Raw genomic sequence first — 19,095 nt, 5'->3', positions numbered from 1 at the left:
CTTAATAGAGAACGTTAACATTTTGCACGTATCTTGCATGATCCATTGGTAGGCCTCAGAGCACTTGGCCAAGGTGGGAGAAATGTCATTAAACAGAGCTGACCAACTTCTGTTGGTGAGAGAGAAACTTCTGAGCTCACACAGAGCTCTTCCTCTGGTCAGAAGAAGAGCTCTGTCTACATAGCTCAAAAGATTGTCCCTCTGCCCAACAGAGGCTGGTCTAGTAAGAGATGATTACCTCACCCAGCTTGTGGCTCGTCTCCTGGGACTAGCCCAGCTCTAGCGCCCCTGCCAAGGTGTTGTTATCATTTTACAGCTGGGCGGTAGAGGCAGGGAGAGGTTGCAAGCTCTCCAAGGTTATACAGCAAGTGTGCAGCAGAGCCAGGAAGTCTCTTGGTTCCCTTTCTGGGGCATTACCCACTGCACAGAGCTGGCTCGTAGAAAACAGCATACATAGCATTGTTCTGTTGGTGAATGGAATGGAGGAAACAAGCCGTAGGAAGACGCTCAGACCACAGCGTAGAAAAGAATGAAAAATGCGCATGAGAACGTTTTCTTTAGTTCTCTGAAAACATCCACTTGATGTACAGCAGCAGCTGAAAGAGCAAACTGAATGCTAGAAATCATTAAGAAAAGTATAGCGAATAAGACAGAGCCTATCTCATTGCCTCTCCGTAAAGCCATGGGACACCCACATCTCTAATGTGGCGTGCAGATGTGGTCACTTCGTCTCAAAAGAGATACTTTGGCATTGGAAAAAGTTCAGAAAAGGGCAACAAAATGTTTTGGGGTATAGAATGTCTGTCAGATGAGGAGAGGTTCGTAAGACGGGGACTTTTCAGTTTGGAAAGGAGACAGCTAAGGGGGCATATTATAGGTGCCTATAAAATCATGACTGGGGTAGTGAATGAAGAAGAGTTATTTACTCCTTCCCGTTACACAAGAAGTAGGTGTCATCAGATGAAATTAATAGGTGGCTGGCTTAAAACAACAAAAGGAAGTTCTTCGCACAACACGCAGTCAGCTGGTGGACCTCCTTGCCCCAGAGGATGTTGTGAATTCCAGGACGATAACAAGGTTCAGAAAAGAGCTAGATAAATTCGTGGAGGATAGGTCCATCGATGGCTGTTAGCCAAGATGGGTAGAGATGGTGTCCCCAGCCTCTGTTTGTCAGAAGCTGGGGTGACGGGGGGATGGATCTCTTGATGATTACCTGTTCTGTTCATTCCTTCTAAGGCACCTGGCTTTGGCCACTGTCAGAAGACACAATACTGGGCCAGATGGACCTTTGGTCTGACCCAGTATAGCCATTCTTATGTTCTTAATTCCTTTGTGTATGTGTACTTCCTGTCTAAACTCTTGCTTAGGGTTGGTGTACACTTTTAAACAGCTCTGGCTTCCTGCTGCAGAGGTGGGTGTGTTTCTGAGCGGAAATCTTTTGGGATGCATTTGCAACTTTAAAGTAGTTCTGATTTACCCTTTTCCATAAAACAAGCACAGGAGGCACTGGCTCAAAGACACGTCCTTTCAAAATACTTAAGAATAATCTTCTTCTAAGCGAAGCTCTTTTAAGAACTGCTTGGATGGAGTGTCTGAGTTCCCTGATGAACTCAGGCCTTTGAGACAAACAGATGGGTACATTTCAGAGTCAGAGTAAATGCCTGCATGAGTGACATCCATAGTCACCTTAGTGGGAATAAAATCACCAGGCCTATCAATCTTTAATCTTTCTGGCAGAAGCAGATTGCCAGTTGAACACGGGCAAGGACACTCCTGGCAGGCAGTGGAGTACGGCCATGGTACGTGCATTCTGGAGGGAGTTAGTTACTCTTGGCCAGCCGTACTCAGGCACGTAGAGCCTTCATACTCGAGGAAACCTGTCTTCGTTTTTCCTCCCATAGCTACACTGGCTTCTGTTCAGCTCCAGAGTGGCAGAAGCAGCAGCAGCTTGTGTAGACTCTCCTCTGGGATCCAGCTGGGTTTTTTAATCATATTTCATGTTATCTGATTCTGCTCAGCCCTAAGCACCACAGTCCTTAAAACACCACCTCCCTGTCTATGCCAGCATTCCCACCCGGGCAGTTGTGCCAGTCCTAGCTATGTGGAGACCCTAATGTAAACATAACCGTGAGTGGGGTTGGGGTCAGTACGCTGGCAACCCTGAGAAATCATAAACACGTTTCAGTTCATGTGGGGACAGACCCACGTCTTACTTTTCAGGCTAGATTCACAAACCAGCACTTCTGGCCCAAACTATTTAATGAATTTTTGTCAAATTCGGGGCTATTTTCAGGACTACCAAAACTGAGGTTTTCAGCAAATCAGAAACATTTTGCCCAGCTGTAATTTTGAACATTCAGCTTCTTTTTGTCCACCTGTGAAATGGGCTGAGTACCTGGGTGGAGGAATTGAGGCTCAGTTGCTGTTTGCAGGCAGCCAGGACTAGGGGGTGAGGGTTAGTAAGCTTTCTGAGATGGGATTTTATAATCTTCAGCAACCAACCAGTGAAATAATTTCAAAGCCAATTGCAAACTAAGGTGCTGTGGACTGAGCAGCTGGCAAATGCAATGCCTGTTTCATGACCCCATGCATGGCTTTTTCCACAGGTTGTGCTAATAGCTCTGGCAGGTTTTTCGCTTTTAAGGTAACTAGATCCTCTCTGGGGGAAGCAGAGCCACAGAACAGGTATAGGAAGGGGCAGCTGGACATTAAGACCTGGTGGTGCCCTAAATCTTTGGGTGCCCTATGCATCTGGCTATTCTGTGAAGAGCTCTGAACACAAAATGTGTTAACATACGGCTCAGTCACAGCTCCCTAGTTACGGCTGATGGCTGTCTCGGAAGCAAGGTCCCACGGGTCACAGCAAACTTAACGTGAACTTGCCAATGTGGGCCCTGGATTTGTTCCCTCTTCCGTTTGCCACAGCTGTCTTGTGTTAACATCCTGTAACGACATACACCTGGGTAAGGACAGGCAGGCCTCTTGGCACCAGGGAGATTGTTTTAACTGAAATCATACTTACGCTGCAATTTCAAGCAGGCAGCAATGTGAGTTAATATGAGCAGTGCCACTTCGTTAGGCTTCAGTACCTAAGTCCCACTGAAATGAAGAAGCCATTCAGACCCTCAGGTGGGTGGGGAGGACTCCTGACTCTGCCAGCAGTCAGTGATTCACAGGGGGTTAGGTGCAGCTGCTCAAAGCTTCCCCTAGCCTCCATGGTGGGGCCACATTTGGAGTGCTGGGCTGGAGTAGGCATTGAGGTGCAGAAGGTGAGGACTCTGGCTGGCAGTGGGGGCTGTGGGGTGGGGCTGGGGATGAGGAGTTTGGGGTGCAGAGGGGACTCCAAGCTGAGACTTAAGGCAGGGGTGAGAGAGGCAGTCTGGGCTCTGGCTTAGGGGGCTGGGGCTCTGGGAAGTGGGGCAGGGCATTGGGGGGTTGCTTTTACTTTGCTGGGAGAACCCAGAAGTAGCAGGTCCCAAGTTCATGGAACTCAGTCGCTCAGAATCATTGCACTTGGGGCCTGGAGGGGTACACACAGAGCTGCTCTTCTGCGGGGACCGGTCCGGGGGGCATTAAGCCTGGCGACGGTGCAGGGCATGGAGGGGCCCCATTTCCTGCGTGGGAAAGTCTGGGGCATCTGGCCCAGGAAGAGGGAGTGTCAGGATGAGCAGAGAACAGCTTCCTCTGTCCTCCGTTTGTGATGCAGCAGACCCCGGAGAGACACATGGGTTGCGTTCCTGGGAAACCTCGCATGCCTCAAATTGTGCACGAGTCGGGAGCAGCCTGGCTCCCCCGTGCTTGTACGCTGCTCAATTTTCTGGCTCCCCCAAGGGAGCGGGGGGAGAGAGCCAGCTGCCACCTGGTTCCCAGCTTCCCTGCCGTTCCTGGTCAGTTTCCTGTCTCCTCTGAGTAGGTGGTGGCCCAGAGCCTGGCTCTGAGCTGCCCCTGCTCACAGGAGCGGGGAAACTGGCCAGCACTGCTGTGTTGCTCAGTTTCCCTGCTCCTGTCAGTGGTGGCAGCCAAGAGTCAGGCTGACAGGAGCAGAGAAGCACCAGCTCCCCGCTACTCAGTTGCGTTAACCTGAGATACACGCAAAGGGAGAGCACGTATCTCCGGGCGGGGGGGGGCGTCTACTGTACATATTTTAAAATCATTGTAACTGCATTCACTTTCCCTCTCAAACAGGCTGGTTTTAGCCAAGACAGCCTTCTTCCTTTGGCAGCCACGTGCAGGAGGGTAATAAAGCTTTCCCAAACAACTCCCAGCCTAATCATCGGTCACACTTTTCTGAATAAACTCTTGGCCCATCCTTGTTTCCAGCTGTGTGAATTTGCTCCTTTACAAGCACCAGTTGTCGATAGCTCTGAATCTGGCCTCAGTTCTGTTTGCACACTCTAAATGCGATCCAATCACGACCACATGCCCCTAAGGTATGATGCAGTTCGGTAATCAGTTCCCCTCTGTCGGGGCTGTCGCAGCCTTCCCCCTCGGCTGCAGCTCTGAGCGAGGAAGTTGTCTCTAAGATTAGCAGGTCCGAGGAGGTTTCCGTCCTGACAGCAGGAGCCCTCCGAGTTGAGTCCCTTGCCACCGCACAGCTTTTCCCTTCTCTAGCCCCGATCCGTGCAGAGGAGGAGGGGTGCTCCCTGTGGAGCTACTGGGAGGACGTGCAGTGGGTCCCTCCTCACTAACCTGTGCCTCTCTCGCTGCTCTCGCAGGCCCTGCAACTGGTTCCTCTTCTCGGACGTGCTCAAGAGGCTGAAGCTTTCCTCCCGCATATTCCAGGCACGCTTCCCGCACTTTGAAGTTGCTACCCTGCCCAAGGCGGAGTTCCAGCGGCAGGTGTCCTCGAGCCAGCTGCTGGCCCCGGAGGAGGTGCCTGAGAGCCCCGAGCTGCTCCCCCAGGGCCCCGCAGAGACAGTGGAGTTGGTGCGTTATGAGCCGGAGCTGCTGCAGCTCCTGGGCTCCTCAGTGGAGTTCCAGGCCTGGAGCAGCTGACGGGGGCTGGAGCTCTCCCTGCATCGGACTGCGTCACGAGGCAATAATATGGACTGATGGGAAGCAGCCTTCTCAATGCCAGCAGCAGGGCCTGGAGTCTCTGGCTGATTGTTCTCTCCTCGCGGCTCCTGAACTCCGACTGGGGAGAGACTCCTCCTGTCTCCAAGGTTTCCCAAGGCCCCTCTCTGATGAGCAGCAGCAGCTCTCGGCAGGTCCCCTCCTCGCTCGGCCCTGCCCCTCCGGGCTACCTTAGCTGGGCCCTCCTGGCTGTAGGACCGTGGGCTCCAAAAGGAGGGGCAGCGGGTGCTTCTGCCCTGCCCCGTAGAACCGCGCCTCTCTCAAGCTGCCCTCCCCCAATGTCTTCCATAGTATTTATTTAATTAGTATTTAATTTGTAATGGTTCTTTTGTTTCTGCTGAGTCTGTATCACTGTGATTATCTGAGCCCCGGGCTGTAGGGAAGAGCCCTTCTCCCACGATGCCCCAGAGAATGCCGTGAGCAACGTGCTGCCACCTGGCAGCAAAGGGACCAGCTCTCACAAGGGTCCCCAGGTTAAATTGGAGGGCCTGGGGCAGCCCCCGTCTCTTGCCAGCTTGCTGGGGCTGTTCCCTTCCCACAAGCAAGGCCGGCCGAGCGCTGATCTCCAGCCCGGGGCTCAGACACCCCCAGGTGCCTGCCTGGCTGTCTCCTGCATTTCATTGACATCACTTGTTTCTGGCTTCTTCTGGGCCACTTGGCAGAAGCAGCTGTAGCCCGAGAGCCAGGCCCCTGGCTGCCTCCCATCCTCACGGGCTCCCTGAGGCAGTGTCTGCATGCAGACGGGCCCCTGCCCGCTCCCCTTTCTTCTGTTCCAAGGAGCAGTTCTACTGCAGAGAGCTGGCCCGAGGGGCAAGTCCCGGCCCCAGCGGGAGCAGGGCTGCACCACGGCGTAGATGGTACAGTTTTATTGTACAGGTGCTAACAAGGATGCTGAGGACTGGACAATCTGTTTCCCGGCTCTCCGCTGTCCTGCCCTGCCCTGCAGTGGGAGTGTTGGGTGGGTTTTGATTTGTGTTGTGTTTCTTCCCAGCCGGGGCAGTTGTAGCCTCCCCCAACCACCACTTGTCTGCCTCCCCCTCCTGGGACCAGACAGCTCCTTTTTTAAGCTGAGGGTTATTGCCTTTGGGTGTGTATTCTGGCTGCTCTGTCTGATTTCTGTTTTATTATACGCAACCGGCTGTGGTGTCAAAAACACTTATGTACAGAAAAACCTGCATCAGGCCCCCTGCCTCCTGGCTCTTCTGTGGCTGTGCCGAGTGTCCGGTTACCACCTGGGTGGGTGCGGGGGGTGTTTGCTGTTTGTGGGCTGAGCAGCAGAAGTGACCCTACCTGCTGGGCACCAAGGCAGCTGCTGGTCCTGGTCTGCACTAGTGAGATTCGCTGCTCTGGCCTGTTGTTACTGCCAGCTCACAGACTAGCCCAGGAGCCGTGGGGGCTGGCACCCCCGCAGCGTGCTCTCAGCAAGCCCTGGGCCGGGCATCAGCTGCTGGCGGTAGTGAAAGCAGCGGCCACCTCCACTGCTCTGCCCGGGTAGCCCAAGCCACTTCAGTGAGCCTCGTCGGACGTGCCCCAGCCTGCTGCTCCTGGCCCTGCAAGCTGCATGGCACCTCCCTTGCTTCCAGCTGCTGCTGCAGGCGCTGCGTGCAGTGAGGTTACACACAGGCGGGCCTGGTCCCTCACTCTCAGCTCTGTTCTTCAGCTGGGCATTGGCCTCGCTCCCAGCACCGTGTGGGACTGAGCTGCTGCGGGGTTGTGAAGGCCCAGGCACAGAGCTCCAGCCCCGGGGCCTTGGCGCAGGCCTGTCTGCTCCCCAGGGAACGGTGGCAGGGCACAGAACTGAGACCAGGCAGGCGGAGCAAGATGGACTTTGCCCCTGCCCCAGCCCGTGCTTCGCCACTCACCCTGTGTGTTCGGTGGGGGAGTCCCTCGGCCGCCTGCTTCTCCCAGGCGTAGCTGATGGGTGAGGGAGCAGGGAGCTAAGGCCAGGCTGCTGTCACTCTCTCAGCAGTTCCTCTGCATGCCCTAAGCAGGGGGCCTAGGGCAGGACCTTGCCTGGACCAGCCCCCTGTCAAAGGATGGGGCCCTGGCGCCAGACAAGGCCACCCCCCAGCAGGCTGGCAGAGCAAACCTGAGCATTCCCGGGGGGCAGGCAGTGTGGTCCATGAGCCCCTGGGGTGGGGGTCCTGCCTACTGTCTGGGCCTGCCCCACAGGAGGCCATGGGGAAGCTGGCATTGGGGCCTGGGCCCCCGGGCGAGCACTGTGCTGCTTTTGGTTCAGTGACCACCTCGCTGGCCTGGCAGCTGGGAGCAGTCCAGCAGCACAGCCATGCCCAGGGATGGGGCACCAGGGGGGCAGTGCAGGGAGCAGTTGGGGGGCCAGAGGGGGCTCTGAGCAGTACAAGCCAGGCAGGGCCCTTGCACTGTCAGTGGGACCTGCAGCCCCCATTCTGGGCAGCGGAAGGGTTGGATACCCGACGGGAGAGGAGGGGCACTAGGCTATGAGGGGGAGCCTCAGGAGAGGGAATATGCCACACCTGGAGGCTGGAGTGAGGAGGAGCCTGGCCCTGCTCTGCCTTGGCTCTGGCAATGCCTGCGGCAGGCGGGGGTTGTTGTAGATCTGGCCAGGCCGTGGCCAGGCCCTCTCTGGCTGCTCTTGCTCCAGGCAGGCACGGCAGCCAGCTCCCCGAGCACCAATCAGCCATGCCTGGGCCCTGTGAGTTGCACGTGGGGCTGCTCTAATCCGGCAGCTGGGCCGTGGGGCCCAGGAGGAGCCAGCAGGCTCCTGGGGGGCTGCTCTAAAGCAGGGTCACAGCTGCCCCACTGCTAGCAATGCCCCAGTTGGGGGTGTTGGAGCATGAAGTCGCCTCTGGTGACGCCCATCCCCCAGCAAGGCCCACAGGCCGTGACAGGCTTGCTCAGCCCCTTGCTGCAAGCCAGAGCGCCGCATGCTGGGGCCTGGCCTGCAGCTGGCCCCTCCCAGGTACCACAGCATTTGCTGCCAGGGCCGGGCCACAGCCAGAGGCTAGAGCAGAACGTCTCTTTAATGGGTGAGGGCAAGAAGCAAATGTCACCCAGCCGGCGCCGCTCTCCCACTCCGGCCCCGGGAGCTCCCGGCCATCCAGGGAGCTGGGCTGTCCCAGCCTGTGTCCTTCGCCTCAGGGTGCGTCCCTGCACGTCACGCCGTACCCCAGCGTTCCTCTCTGACGTCAGCCGCGCCCAGAGACGGCAGAGCAGCTGAGCTGCTCCGGCCGGGGGCCTGGGCAGAGCTGGCCTTCGCCAGGCGCTGCGCCAGCTGCTCACGAGGGACTGCTGCCTCCGCGCTGACGGCCAATTCCAGCTCCACCACGGGCGTCAAGCCCACCTTGGGGCGGCTGGGTTGGGGGTCTCCCGCGGGCAGGGCAGTGCCAGATGTGGAGCTGCTGAGGGCCATGGGCTGGTGCTCCTGGCTCTTTGTGTTGCACCTCTCCTGCAGGGACGCCAGGGTGCTCAGCAGGCCCGTGCGCCAGGCGGGATCCCCGGGGAGCAGGACACCCAACGGGGCCAGGCTGCTGTCATTGGCCTCCATTGTCCCAGTGAGGGTGTCCAGAGAGCCTGGCTGGCCAGCCAGAGCCATGGGCTGGAGCAGGGTGTGCTGGAGGGCAGCAGTCAGGTGGGGGCCAGGCACCCAGCCTGGCAGAGGCTGGGGAAACCCCGTCTGGAGCAGGAGTCTATCTGGAGCAAGGGTGCTGCTTGGACCAGGCGCACTGGCAGCATTTCCCGGGGCCAGCACTGCCAGGAGTGGGCTGGGCTGGAGTGTCGGGGGCCCCAGCCCTGAGCCCCCAGGCAGGACTGTGGGGCTGGAGAAGAAGAAAGGAACAACCATCAGGAGCCTGAGTGAATGTGCTGACTGGGCCTGCCAGCCCCTGCAGGCTGAGCGGGTGGGGATGGGAGACCCGCCCCCCCCCGGCACCCTTCCTCCGCAGGGATCACCACACCCCAGGCTGCCCGCCCTTCATGGCCAGAGCTTGGTCCCCCTCCGCTGCCTGGTGCCTGTGGCCCCGGGACACCCCCCGCCCAGCCCCACTGCAGCCGCTGGCTCTGGTGTGCTGGCAGCTGGCACCCCTGCACTGTGCTCCCCCCCCTCAGGGATCCTACCACCTCCCCTTCCTGCCTGTCCCCCACAGTGTCCCCCCCCCCCTTTGCTTCTCGTGCTCCAATGCCCTGGCAAGGCCCCACCAGCAGGGCACCCTGTGGGGCCAATGGCAGGCGAGGCCTGGCCGGGGCAGAGGAGCTGTGCAGCCCCGTGGCTGGTACTGCCAAAGGCACTGCCCGGCGTGGTGTGGCACACCCCAGGCCCTTACCCCTTGGTGCAGGTGGGCGGCAGCCTGGCCTCTCGCTGCCCCTGGGCGGCAGGGCACGGTGCCAGCTCCTGCGGTGGGAATCCTGGCGCAGGCTTCCTCTCGCGGTGGGCGGGGGCCAGTGCTCTCTGGAGGGGTGTGCTCAGAGAGGCAGGTGTGGGGGCTGAGCGGCTGGCTCTGGGCTTGGCAGTGCCCGCTCCTTCCCCCTCATCCTCAATCACCACCAGGTCCTTGGGCATCTCTTTGAACTGATAGACCAGCCGCTGCCCCTCCACCTTGGCCAGAATGCCACGCTGGTAATAGTACCTGGGAGACACCAGTGCCCCATGAGTCCAGGGGCTCACCCGTCCCCCCTGTGCCACAACCGTCCCGCTCCCACGCCAGCCCCTCCCTGGCACCCCCCCGACCCCTACACCACCGCACTCCCTGGCCCCCCACCAGCGCTGCGACCCATCCCTGGGGTTCCCCCTGCTGCATCCCTGCCACCAGCGCTGCACCCAGCACCCTGCCCCACCCCACACCACACCACCGAGGTCCCTACCGCAGAGCCCGGCCCATGGTCTCGTAGTTCATGCTGGGTTTGTTCTTTTGCTTCCCCCACAGCCTGGACACTGCCTTGGCGTCCACCAGCTTGAAGATGCCCCTGTCTCGCTGGGTCCATTTGATGTACTTGGGGCAGGTGGTCCTGTCCTGGAGCAGCGCCAGCAGGAACTCCCACAGGTAGAGGGTGTTACCTGGGGTGGGGGGCCCAGCGGGCGGGAGGGGCCCGGCTTGAGGCAGGCCCAGAGCCCTTCCAGCCTCTGTGCCGGGGAGCCAGCACAGCCCCGCTCGTCCAAGGGCCCTGAGCTCCCTCCCTTGAGGAGACCCGCGAATTGGGGATGGGGGGGGCCCTCTCACCTCAAACCCCCACGCCCTCAGTGAGCCGCTGCAGGCAGCAGCTGAACCCCAGCTCCGCAGCCAGCAGCACCCGGGAGCAGCTCCCGCTGGCCTGGGCAGAGCCCGCACCGCTGCTGCTCTCTGAGTGACGGGTGGACGCTGCCTCCCGGCCCCGGGGGCTGGGGCCATTGGCACGGGCGGCGCCTTCGCCCAGCGTCCCCTGGCTCAGTCCCAGCAGGCTCCCTGCCGCTCCCTGGAGCCCACTGGAACCCGCACCCCTGGCGTGGCCCCATCCCTCGGAGTGGCACCTAGGCCACTGCTGGAGGAAGAACAAGTCTCTACAGCCTGAGCTGAGAACCAGCTTGGAGCTCGGACCGCAGAGGCCGGCGCACGAAGCTGCAGAAGGCCCAGGTTCGAGTCGGCCTGTGGGCAGCTACAGGAGCGCGCTCCCAGGCTGCTCGTGGCCTGTCCAGCTCTCCGGGGAGAGGCACTGCTGCCCCGGCGGGGACGCACCCCTGCCTGGCCTGGGTGCAGCACGCCCAAGGAGAGCAGGGCCCTTAGCGAGCAGCCAGTCTGTGCCCTGCACAGCACACCCAGGCTTGTGCCCACAGGGATGCCAGGGCAGCAGGGGGTGCAGCTGCCAGGCTAGCAGTGGGACAGGCGGTGTGGGCAGGGCTCCCGTACCCTCAGACCAGCCTGGCGGCCCACCCCAACAGCCAACGCCCCCCCGATCTCTCAGCCGGGGCGGGAGCTGAGCCAGGCACTCCTGCTTCCTGCCACACCAGCGGAGCCTTTGCTGGGGCCTGACCTGACTCCCCGCCCCACACCTGGGCCGCCCACGCTCCCTACCTTTGCCGTCCTTGCTTCTCCTGCAGAGGGGGAAGCCGGGGGCAGTGATGGGGGATGGGCAGCGCAGGGGCTTCGGCTTCCGCCCTGCGAGGGGGAGAAGGGAAAGGAGGAGCCTGGCCCGATCCCGGCTGCCACCCAACCCGCCGCCCCGAAGCCGCCAGCTGGTCCCACAGGCAGCACTGCCCCTGCCGGGGCCTCGGTTCTGGGCGGCTCTGAGTGTCTGTGGCCTGTGCTGTGCGTGGAGCAGCCCCGTCCACCTCCACCGAGCTGCAGCCCAGCACAGCCGCTGGCCCAGCTGCAGGCCGGCGGGCGACCCCCCAGCCCCATGGCTCTCTTCACAGCTCGCGCTCGCCTGGAGCGGAGCCGGACGCAGCTCCACACGCTGCCCGTCCCGGGGCTCGGGCTGCGAGGCTCACAGTGCTGTGCTCCCACAGGGCCGCGCACAACCACGGAGCCGCCACTGCGCGGGGAGGGGCAGGAATGCGGCACCGCAGCTCAGCTGATGACTGTGCCTCCAGGAGCAGCGGCTAGCAGCACCGCAGCGGGGAGAGCGCCCCCCCAGTGACCCCCCACCCTGCATTACAGCGCCCCCTAGGGCAGCACTGGGGTCAGCACCGCAGCGGGGAGAGCGCCCCCCAGTGACCCCCCACCCTGCATTACAGCGCCCCCTAGGGCAGCACTGGGGTCAGCACCGCAGCGGGGAGAGCGCCCCCCCAGTGACCCCCCCACCCTGCATTACAGCGCCCCCTAGGGCAGCACCGCAGCGGGGAGAGCGCCCCCCAGTGACCCCCCCACCCTGCATTACAGCGCCCCCTAGGGCAGCACCGCAGCGGGGAGAGCGCCCCCCAGTGACCCCCCACCCTGCATTACAGCGCCCCCTAGGGCAGCACCGCAGCGGGGAGAGCGCCCCCCCAGTGACCCCCCACCCTGCATTACAGCGCCCCCTAGGGCAGCACCGCAGCGGGGAGAGCGCCCCCCCAGTGACCCCCCACCCTGCATTACAGCGCCCCCTAGGGCAGCACCGCAGCGGGGAGAGCGCCCCCCCAGTGACCCCCCACCCTGCATTACAGCGCCCCCTAGGGCAGCACTGGGGTCAGCACCGCAGCGGGGAGAGCGCCCCCCCAGTGACCCCCCCACCCTGCATTACAGCGCCCCCTAGGGCAGCACCGCAGCGGGGAGAGCGCCCCCCCAGTGACCCCCCACCCTGCATTACAGCGCCCCCTAGGGCAGCACCGCAGCGGGGAGAGCGCCCCCCCAGTGACCCCCCACCCTGCATTACAGTGCCCCCTAGGGCAGCACCGCAGCGGGGAGAGCGCCCCCCAGTGACCCCCCACCCTGCATTACAGCGCCCCCTAGGGCAGCACTGGCTCAGCACTGCAGTGGAGAGAGCGCCCCCCCCCCCCCAACAACCCCCCCCCCGCATTACAGCGCCCCCTAGGGCAGCACTGGCTCAGCACTGCAGCGGGGAGAGCACCCCCCCAGTGACCCCCCACCCTGCATTACAGCGCCCCCTAGGGCAGCACTGGCTCAGCACCGCAGCGGGGAGAGCGCCCCCCCCCCCAACAACCCCCCCCCCGCATTACAGCGCCCCCTAGGGCAGCACTGGCTCAGCACCGCAGCGGGGAGAGCACCCCCCCCCAGTGACCCCCCCACCCTGCATTACAGCGCCCCCTAGGGCAGCACTGGCTCAGCACTGCAGTGGAGAGAGCACCCCCCCCCAGTGACCCCCCCCCGCATTACAGCGCCCCCTAGGGCAGCACTGGCTCAGCACCGCAGTGGAGAGAGTGCCCCCCCCAACAACTCCCCCCCACCCTGCATTACAGCGCCCCCCCCAGTGCAGCACTGGGGCTGACTAGGCAGGGAACGTGCCCCCTACTGAGCTCCGGCCCTTGGCCATGCAGCACTGCCATGGTGGGGCACTGGCTCCAGGAGGGGTGTCCCCAGCCCCCAGCTCCAGGTCTCTGCAGCACCCTGGGCTTCCCCTTGCTGGCAGCCTGCCCCCGGCTTGGCTCCGAGAGGCCCTGGTCACGCCCCGGCGGGTTTGGCACAGTTCGTAGGGCCACAGCCCCGCGGGGTGGGGCGCGTTCTCCTTCCAGACAAAGCTGCTCCCTTCTCCGAGGAGGGGGACCCTAGCGCCTGCCCAGCAAACAGCCCTGCCCCGCTCTAGCTCCCAGCCCTGCCTGCTCCCTCGCCTCCCGCCAGCGCCAGCCCGTCCAGCTGCCAGCCTGACCCTGAACCCGGGGCCTGTCCCGGGCAGCCCAGCTCCACTGCTGCTCTCTGTCCCTGCTCCCCGCCAACGCCCCCAGATGCATCTCAGGCCCCAGGCGTTCTCCCGGGAGAAGTGGGCATGGCAGACCAGCGGAGTTAGGGGACCCGGTTACCTTTCCGCCTGGGCTGCTTCCCTGTCTGGTCACTGGTGGAGCCAGCCACAGGATTCTCCTCGTCCCCCGGCCCAGGCAGGCCCTTGGCTTCCCCCAGGTCTGGGGAGCAGGCCCCTCCATCCGGGGAAGCTCTCGCGCTTCCCACTACAAGAGGAGACAAAGGCAGGGCAGTCTGGCTGAGCGTGGGGCACCGAGTCAGCGTCACACCCCAGGGCACTTGCTCAGACCAGGCCATGCCAGCGACCTCCCCCGCCACCATGATGAAGCAGCTCTGACCCAAGGCCCCTCATCTGCTCACAGACCCCCCGACACCACGGGAGGGAGGGGGAACCATGTGGCTCTGATGCTAGACCACCGAAGGGGCCCTTGTCCTGCCCATGAGTTGGGTGGGGGCCCTTCTCCTGCCCTGTGAGAGAGGAAGGCCCCCAGCCCCAGACTCCCCCATGAGATGAAAGGGGACGCTGTCCCCCCATCCCACGGGAGGGGAGGGGCCCTTGTCTTGCCCTGTTGGGGGAGGGCCCCCAGCCCCGCCCCTGCCCCATAAGAGGGGAGGGCCAGAGCCCAGGACAGGCAACTCACGCAGACGCTTCTCATCCAAGATGTTGTTGGGTGATTCCACCCAGAGCAGGGCCTCGCCAGCTGCAACAGGGGGTAGCGGCTGCTCAGCATCACCTGCAGGGAAACAGCCGGGGTCAGCCCCCAACATGCTGCCGTGGGGAACGGGGCCACCCTGGGGCGGCCGCCTGGCGCCAGGCCTTCCACAGAGCCCACCCCTGTTGTTGCAGTGGGGGCGGGTTTCCATTATGCTTGGGGGAGGAGCAGTAATACACCCAGAGGGCAGGCAGGGGGGGGTGACCTGCGGCCATGGTGCAAGGCCAGACCCGGGCAGAGATCTACCAGGGCGATGGCGGTTTTGGCTCCAGAGGGAGTGGGAAGTGGCTGGGGCCCAGATGGGTTTTGGTGTCCAGGGGCTGTTGGTGCTGAGAGGGGACTGGATTGAGCAGAGGGGAGTTTGAACATCTCCTTCCCCAGCCCAGGTTATCTCCACTGGGTTCAGGGTCAGGGCTGTCGGGACGATGGGGCCGTTCCCCCGCACGGTGCAGGCTCTGGGCAGACTCCGGCAGGCCATCCTGCGAGAGGTTTCCTTGCCCGTCAGGCCTGGAGCCACATCGCTGTCCCTGCCGGGGAGATGGTGCACGAACACATGGCTCACCAGGCTGCAGTGTCACAGTGATGGGGCAGGCCTGGAATTAGCCTGGCTCTGCACCACAGCGAAGAGCCCTGAGCTCAGCTCTGCGGGCTCTCAGCAACAGGGGACCTGCAGTGGACGAAACTCCCGCCTCTTCCTTACCTCCATGTGACCCACCTGGCACCGGGACGCTGTCCCCGACAACCTGCGGTGCAGGCCTGTCCATCAGCCCGTCCACCATGATCCCGCCGGGCGCCTCGTCCGAGTCCAGCCCCGAATACACATACAGCAGGTCTGCGCAGGGCAGCTGCTCTTCCAGCAGGGCAGGGAAGGCCAGTTGGTCATCGAGCTGCTGGGAGACAGACAGACATCACACAGTGCAGCTGGAGACCACCCACGGACACTTAGCAGCCTCCCCCCCAGGAGTTCTCAGGACCAGCCATTGGGAGAGGCTGTGCCCCCTTAACTGCCCAACCCGGGCTGTGTCTTCCAGTGCTTTGCTAGCAACAAGCAGCAAACCCCTCCAGGCACGGTCAGCACAACCGCAGGTGGCGCTCCCCTTGGGCTGGATCGCCCTGGGCCCCTCACAAAACACACCGAGAAAGGCACCAGCAAATTCAGCCGCAGCCCTGCCCCTCTGGGCCAAGCTGTCGCGCCCACATCAGAAGCCTGAGCAGTGTAACTTTAGAGCCCTCCCCAGAGTGGTGGAGCCATGCACCGCTTTTTGTACGTGAGCACGTCCACCGCAACGCACCGGTTGGGGTAAAACACAGGCCAGCTTCTCAGCCCCAGCTAGAGGATGCAGCCATTATCCCAGACAGGCACAAACGGCCCGAGACGGTTACGGCTGAAAACGAACGGTGAGCACGGGGCTCTCTTAGTGCTTAGCACGCGAGCCGTGTTTAGACGGAGCTGTTTGGTCACCCGCTGGCTGTTATCATTCTTAAAACCCGGCTTCTCGTGAGCCTGGACCAGGGTCCCCATTGACGTTCTCCTCTTCTTGGCCATCTTCTTGCTCCCAGTGGGGTGGGAGGCCAACGCCACCAGGTTCCCTATTTCGTGGCCTCTGTCCATGCCCTTGAAGACACGTGCCCAGACACGTCCTGGGGGGAGCTTTGCTGAGCCGCTGGGCTGGGCACGCCCCCGGCCGGCTCCTGTGCATTGGCTGCAGAGTCACAGAGCATGTGGGTCCCATTGTGTGAGGCTTAGGCAGCCCTGGCTGAATTGTAAATCCCGATTACAACTCCCCTGCTGATTAGCGGATGCAGAGCACACACACCCGCCCCCGAGAAGGGGGACCCAAGTGGGGAGCTGCCCCAGGGCCTGGGGATTTACAAGGGCCCAGGACTCCAGGCTGCCAATGCTGCTACCGCTGCAGCCAGAGTCCCGGGCCCTTCAGATCGCTGCCAGAGCCCTGTGCAGTGCAGTTCAGGCAGCCTGAGAGCTGGCTAGCTTAGCCCCGCCCCATCCAGGGGACCAGAGCTGAGGCCCCTTCCCCACTTGGCACAGGGCCTGTCGCAGCCCGCATGGGTGTTGGGGCCCTGCTGGGAGTGGTTTGTGCCTTTCTGCATCACTAGCAAACTTACCACTGCCCCCCGCCTCCCAGCCCCTCGCCCCCATCCCTGCCCCCCAGCACGCCCCACTTAGGCAAGTGGAGGGCCCCAGGCTCCCCACAGCTGCCCACCGGGTTCTTGCCGCTGGAGCCCGGCGTGGATACGAGAGCAGATCCCCAGGATACGCGAGCAGGGCTCTGAGAGCCGGGGGCCCAGCTGGCAGGGCGGCCACACTGCAGCTGAGCACAGCAATGGTCAGAACCGGGTGATGCCTGTACCTGCCACCGGAGGGCAGCACTGCCGCTCCTAATGGAGCATCCTGGCACAGGGGCTGCAGAACTGGGCTCTGCCCCCTCCTGCAACGCCTGGCTCAGTCTGAGCCCGGCTGCTCCTCCTGGCCCCATGGTCCAGGCCTGCAGTGTGTCAGCCCCCAGGGTGCCTGCCTGCTTCCCCCATCCTTCCCCTCCTACCGCAGCTGGGTGTTTGCTGGAGCAGTCCCTGCCTCGCCTTGGCGGGTTACACCTCCCAGCCCTGTCGGTCCCAGCGCACCGATCTCGGAGGGGGAGCTGGGCTAATCTGGGCTTGCACAGACAGTAGGGTGTCTGGTCACACTTTGGAGACTGACCCTGCTACAGGACTGCCTCAGACACTATCAGCGTCGTCAATAGCCAGGGGCTCCGCGCCCATCAGTGTCCAATGCCTCCCTCGCTATTTCCTTCCACCTTTCCCTGTCCAGTGCAGAGGGGCTTAGTTTCTCTAGACTGGCTCTGCACCAGTCTACTACATCATCTTTCCAGTCTCTGGGGGTCTGCCTCTCCTATTCGAACCGTCCATCACGCCGAATACCAGGGTCTTGATTTTTGTTCACCGTTCATTCTGCAGATAGGCCCGAAGAGCTGTAACTTCCGATGTATAACCTTCTGCAGCAGGTTCTTTTTCAGCTCTATCTTCCTATACAATTCCTCGTTGGTGACCGGCTGCATCCATCCTATTCTCAGGATCTTTCTATAACAACTCCTCTGGAAGGCCAATGTCCTCCTTTTCGAATCTTTTGCGCTCACCCATGTCTCACATCCGTACAACATGCTGCTGAATACACGTTTTCAAGACCTTCAGCTTCATTCCTGAGCTAATTGCTTTGCTTTTCCAGATCTTATCCACCGCCTTCAAACTCCCTCTCGCTTTCACTATTCTAGTCGTTATTTCCTTCTTACAGTCTAGATCCTACGTTATGTTGCTCCCCAGATACGTGAACTTCTCCACGTTCTCTAATTTGATCCTGTCCACACTGATCTTCCTTCCTATTTCCTTAGCTCCAAATACAATTGTTTTTGTTTTATCGGTGTTCACAATCAGACCGTACCACTTCCCTTCCTCATTTAGCACCAGCACCATTCTCGCTAACCTCTCCTCATCTTCCCCACTGATAACTATTTCATCCACAAACCCCACGTTGATTCTCAGCCCACGCACAGCTGTCCCTTCTACCTCTTCCTTAATCTTGTCCATCACTCTGTCTAGATGCGTGATGAAGACACTTGGTGATATCGGATCTCCTTGTCTCGTACCTCTACTTGTTCTAAACCAACTTCCCAACTCTCCCCACATTCTCACTGCTGCCTCTATGCTGTCATTGATATCCTTCAACAGCCCTATCAGTCTGCTACCCATTCTGCATGACTCTGCCCATGTCACTTTCTGACCTGTACCGTCAAATGTCTTCTGAAAAACGATGAAGGAAGTGTAAATGTTCTTTCGTTGGGCTTTCTCCGCTATCAGTCTTAGTGCCAATATCTGCTGTCTGGTACTTCTATCTTTCCTGAATCCCACTTGCTTGTCTGCTAGCTGTTTTTCTATCTGGGATCTTGGCCTCTCCATCAGCATCACCATCAGCACCTTGCCTCGATGACTCGTTACGGCAAGCGTTCTGTAGTTCTTGCCCTCCAATGCACTGCCTTTCTTGTGTATTGTCACTAGCACAGATCTTGGCCATTCCTTCGGTGCCCTCCCTTCTTTCCATGCTGTATTACATGGTTTATTTCCAGAATAATACTTTCTCCACCATATTTGATCATCTCTCCTGTGATCTTACCATTTCCAGGGCTCTTGTTGTTCTTTAGCCGTTTCACTGCTCTTTCTACTTCCTCCTTCAAAATACTGGTCTCACTCTCAATGCTCACTGGATATTTACAACTCTAGTAAGTCCACTGTTCTACCCCACTGCATGTTAGTGGTTCTGGCGGAGTGAGCACAGCCTGGACATGAAAGGCACCATCCTTCCTCTGTGGTTAACATCATCTCACCTCTGGCTTCACAGCACTGCCAGCAGGAGAGCTGCAAGATCTGTGGTAGGGACAGCCAAAAAGCTGTTTGGAATCCCCTCCCTCTGCATCTTCTCTCACGCTGGCAGCCAGCTGCCCTCCCTCGCCTCTTCTGGCTGATCTCTCAGCTGCCTCCTCTTTGCCTTGCTGCAGAGGGACCCTTTCACTGCTATCTTGTCCACACTAGATTCTAAGTCCCTCAACCGCCATGTTCTTGGTTGGCATTTTTCTACCCTCTGCGTTTTTCTCACCCTTGCCTGCAAGGCCCTTTGGGACAAAAATTAATGTTCCCCAGAGCCAAGAGAAAGGGCTCTGGTGTGCTCAGAACTCCAGTGGGGACAAGTACCTCAAAGAGTGTTACCAGGAGGAAGGAGAAAAAATGTTCTTCTTCGCCTCTGAGGACAGGACAAGGAGCAATGGGCTTAACCTGCAGCAAGGGAGGTTTAGGTTGGACATCAGGAAAAACTTCCTGACTGTCAGGGGGGTCAAACACTGGACTAAACTGCCCAGGGAAGTTGTGGAATTTCCATCCCTGGAGATATTTAAGGGCAGGTT

General features: G+C 60.6%; 2 protein-coding genes across 6 annotated transcripts in view; one reads left to right on the top strand and one right to left on the bottom strand.

Moving 5' to 3' along the window:
* Positions 1 to 6,275, top strand: part of BCORL1 (BCL6 corepressor like 1) — a 30,430-nt gene extending 24,155 nt beyond the window's left edge. For both annotated transcript variants that reach the window (XM_075008009.1, XM_075008008.1), the window contains exon 14: positions 4,716 to 6,275. In XM_075008009.1, coding sequence (XP_074864110.1) covers positions 4,716 to 4,995 — 280 coding nt within the window. In that variant the 3' untranslated portion in view covers positions 4,996 to 6,275. The remainder of the gene's footprint in view (positions 1 to 4,715) is intronic.
* A 1,782-nt stretch (positions 6,276 to 8,057) lies between these two features.
* ELF4 (E74 like ETS transcription factor 4) overlaps positions 8,058 to 19,095 on the bottom strand; it is a 38,704-nt gene continuing 27,666 nt past the window's right edge. For 2 of the 4 annotated variants that reach the window (XM_075007804.1, XM_075007805.1), the window contains exons 3-9: positions 14,829 to 15,018; positions 14,057 to 14,149; positions 13,478 to 13,621; positions 11,097 to 11,180; positions 9,913 to 10,105; positions 9,375 to 9,677; positions 8,058 to 8,870 (exon numbers count right to left, since the gene is read on the bottom strand). In XM_075007804.1, the coding sequence (XP_074863905.1) occupies positions 8,210 to 8,870; positions 9,375 to 9,677; positions 9,913 to 10,105; positions 11,097 to 11,180; positions 13,478 to 13,621; positions 14,057 to 14,149; positions 14,829 to 15,018 (1,668 nt within the window). In that variant the 3' untranslated portion in view covers positions 8,058 to 8,209. The remainder of the gene's footprint in view (positions 8,871 to 9,374; positions 9,678 to 9,912; positions 10,106 to 11,096; positions 11,181 to 13,477; positions 13,622 to 14,056; positions 14,150 to 14,828; positions 15,019 to 19,095) is intronic. The other 2 variants (XM_075007807.1, XM_075007806.1) reach the window with 2 other exon arrangements.

This window comes from Carettochelys insculpta, chromosome 13, assembly GCF_033958435.1.
Source record: "Carettochelys insculpta isolate YL-2023 chromosome 13, ASM3395843v1, whole genome shotgun sequence".
Taxonomy (NCBI): domain Eukaryota; kingdom Metazoa; phylum Chordata; order Testudines; family Carettochelyidae; genus Carettochelys; species Carettochelys insculpta.
This window is presented reverse-complemented; position numbering and strand designations above follow the sequence as displayed.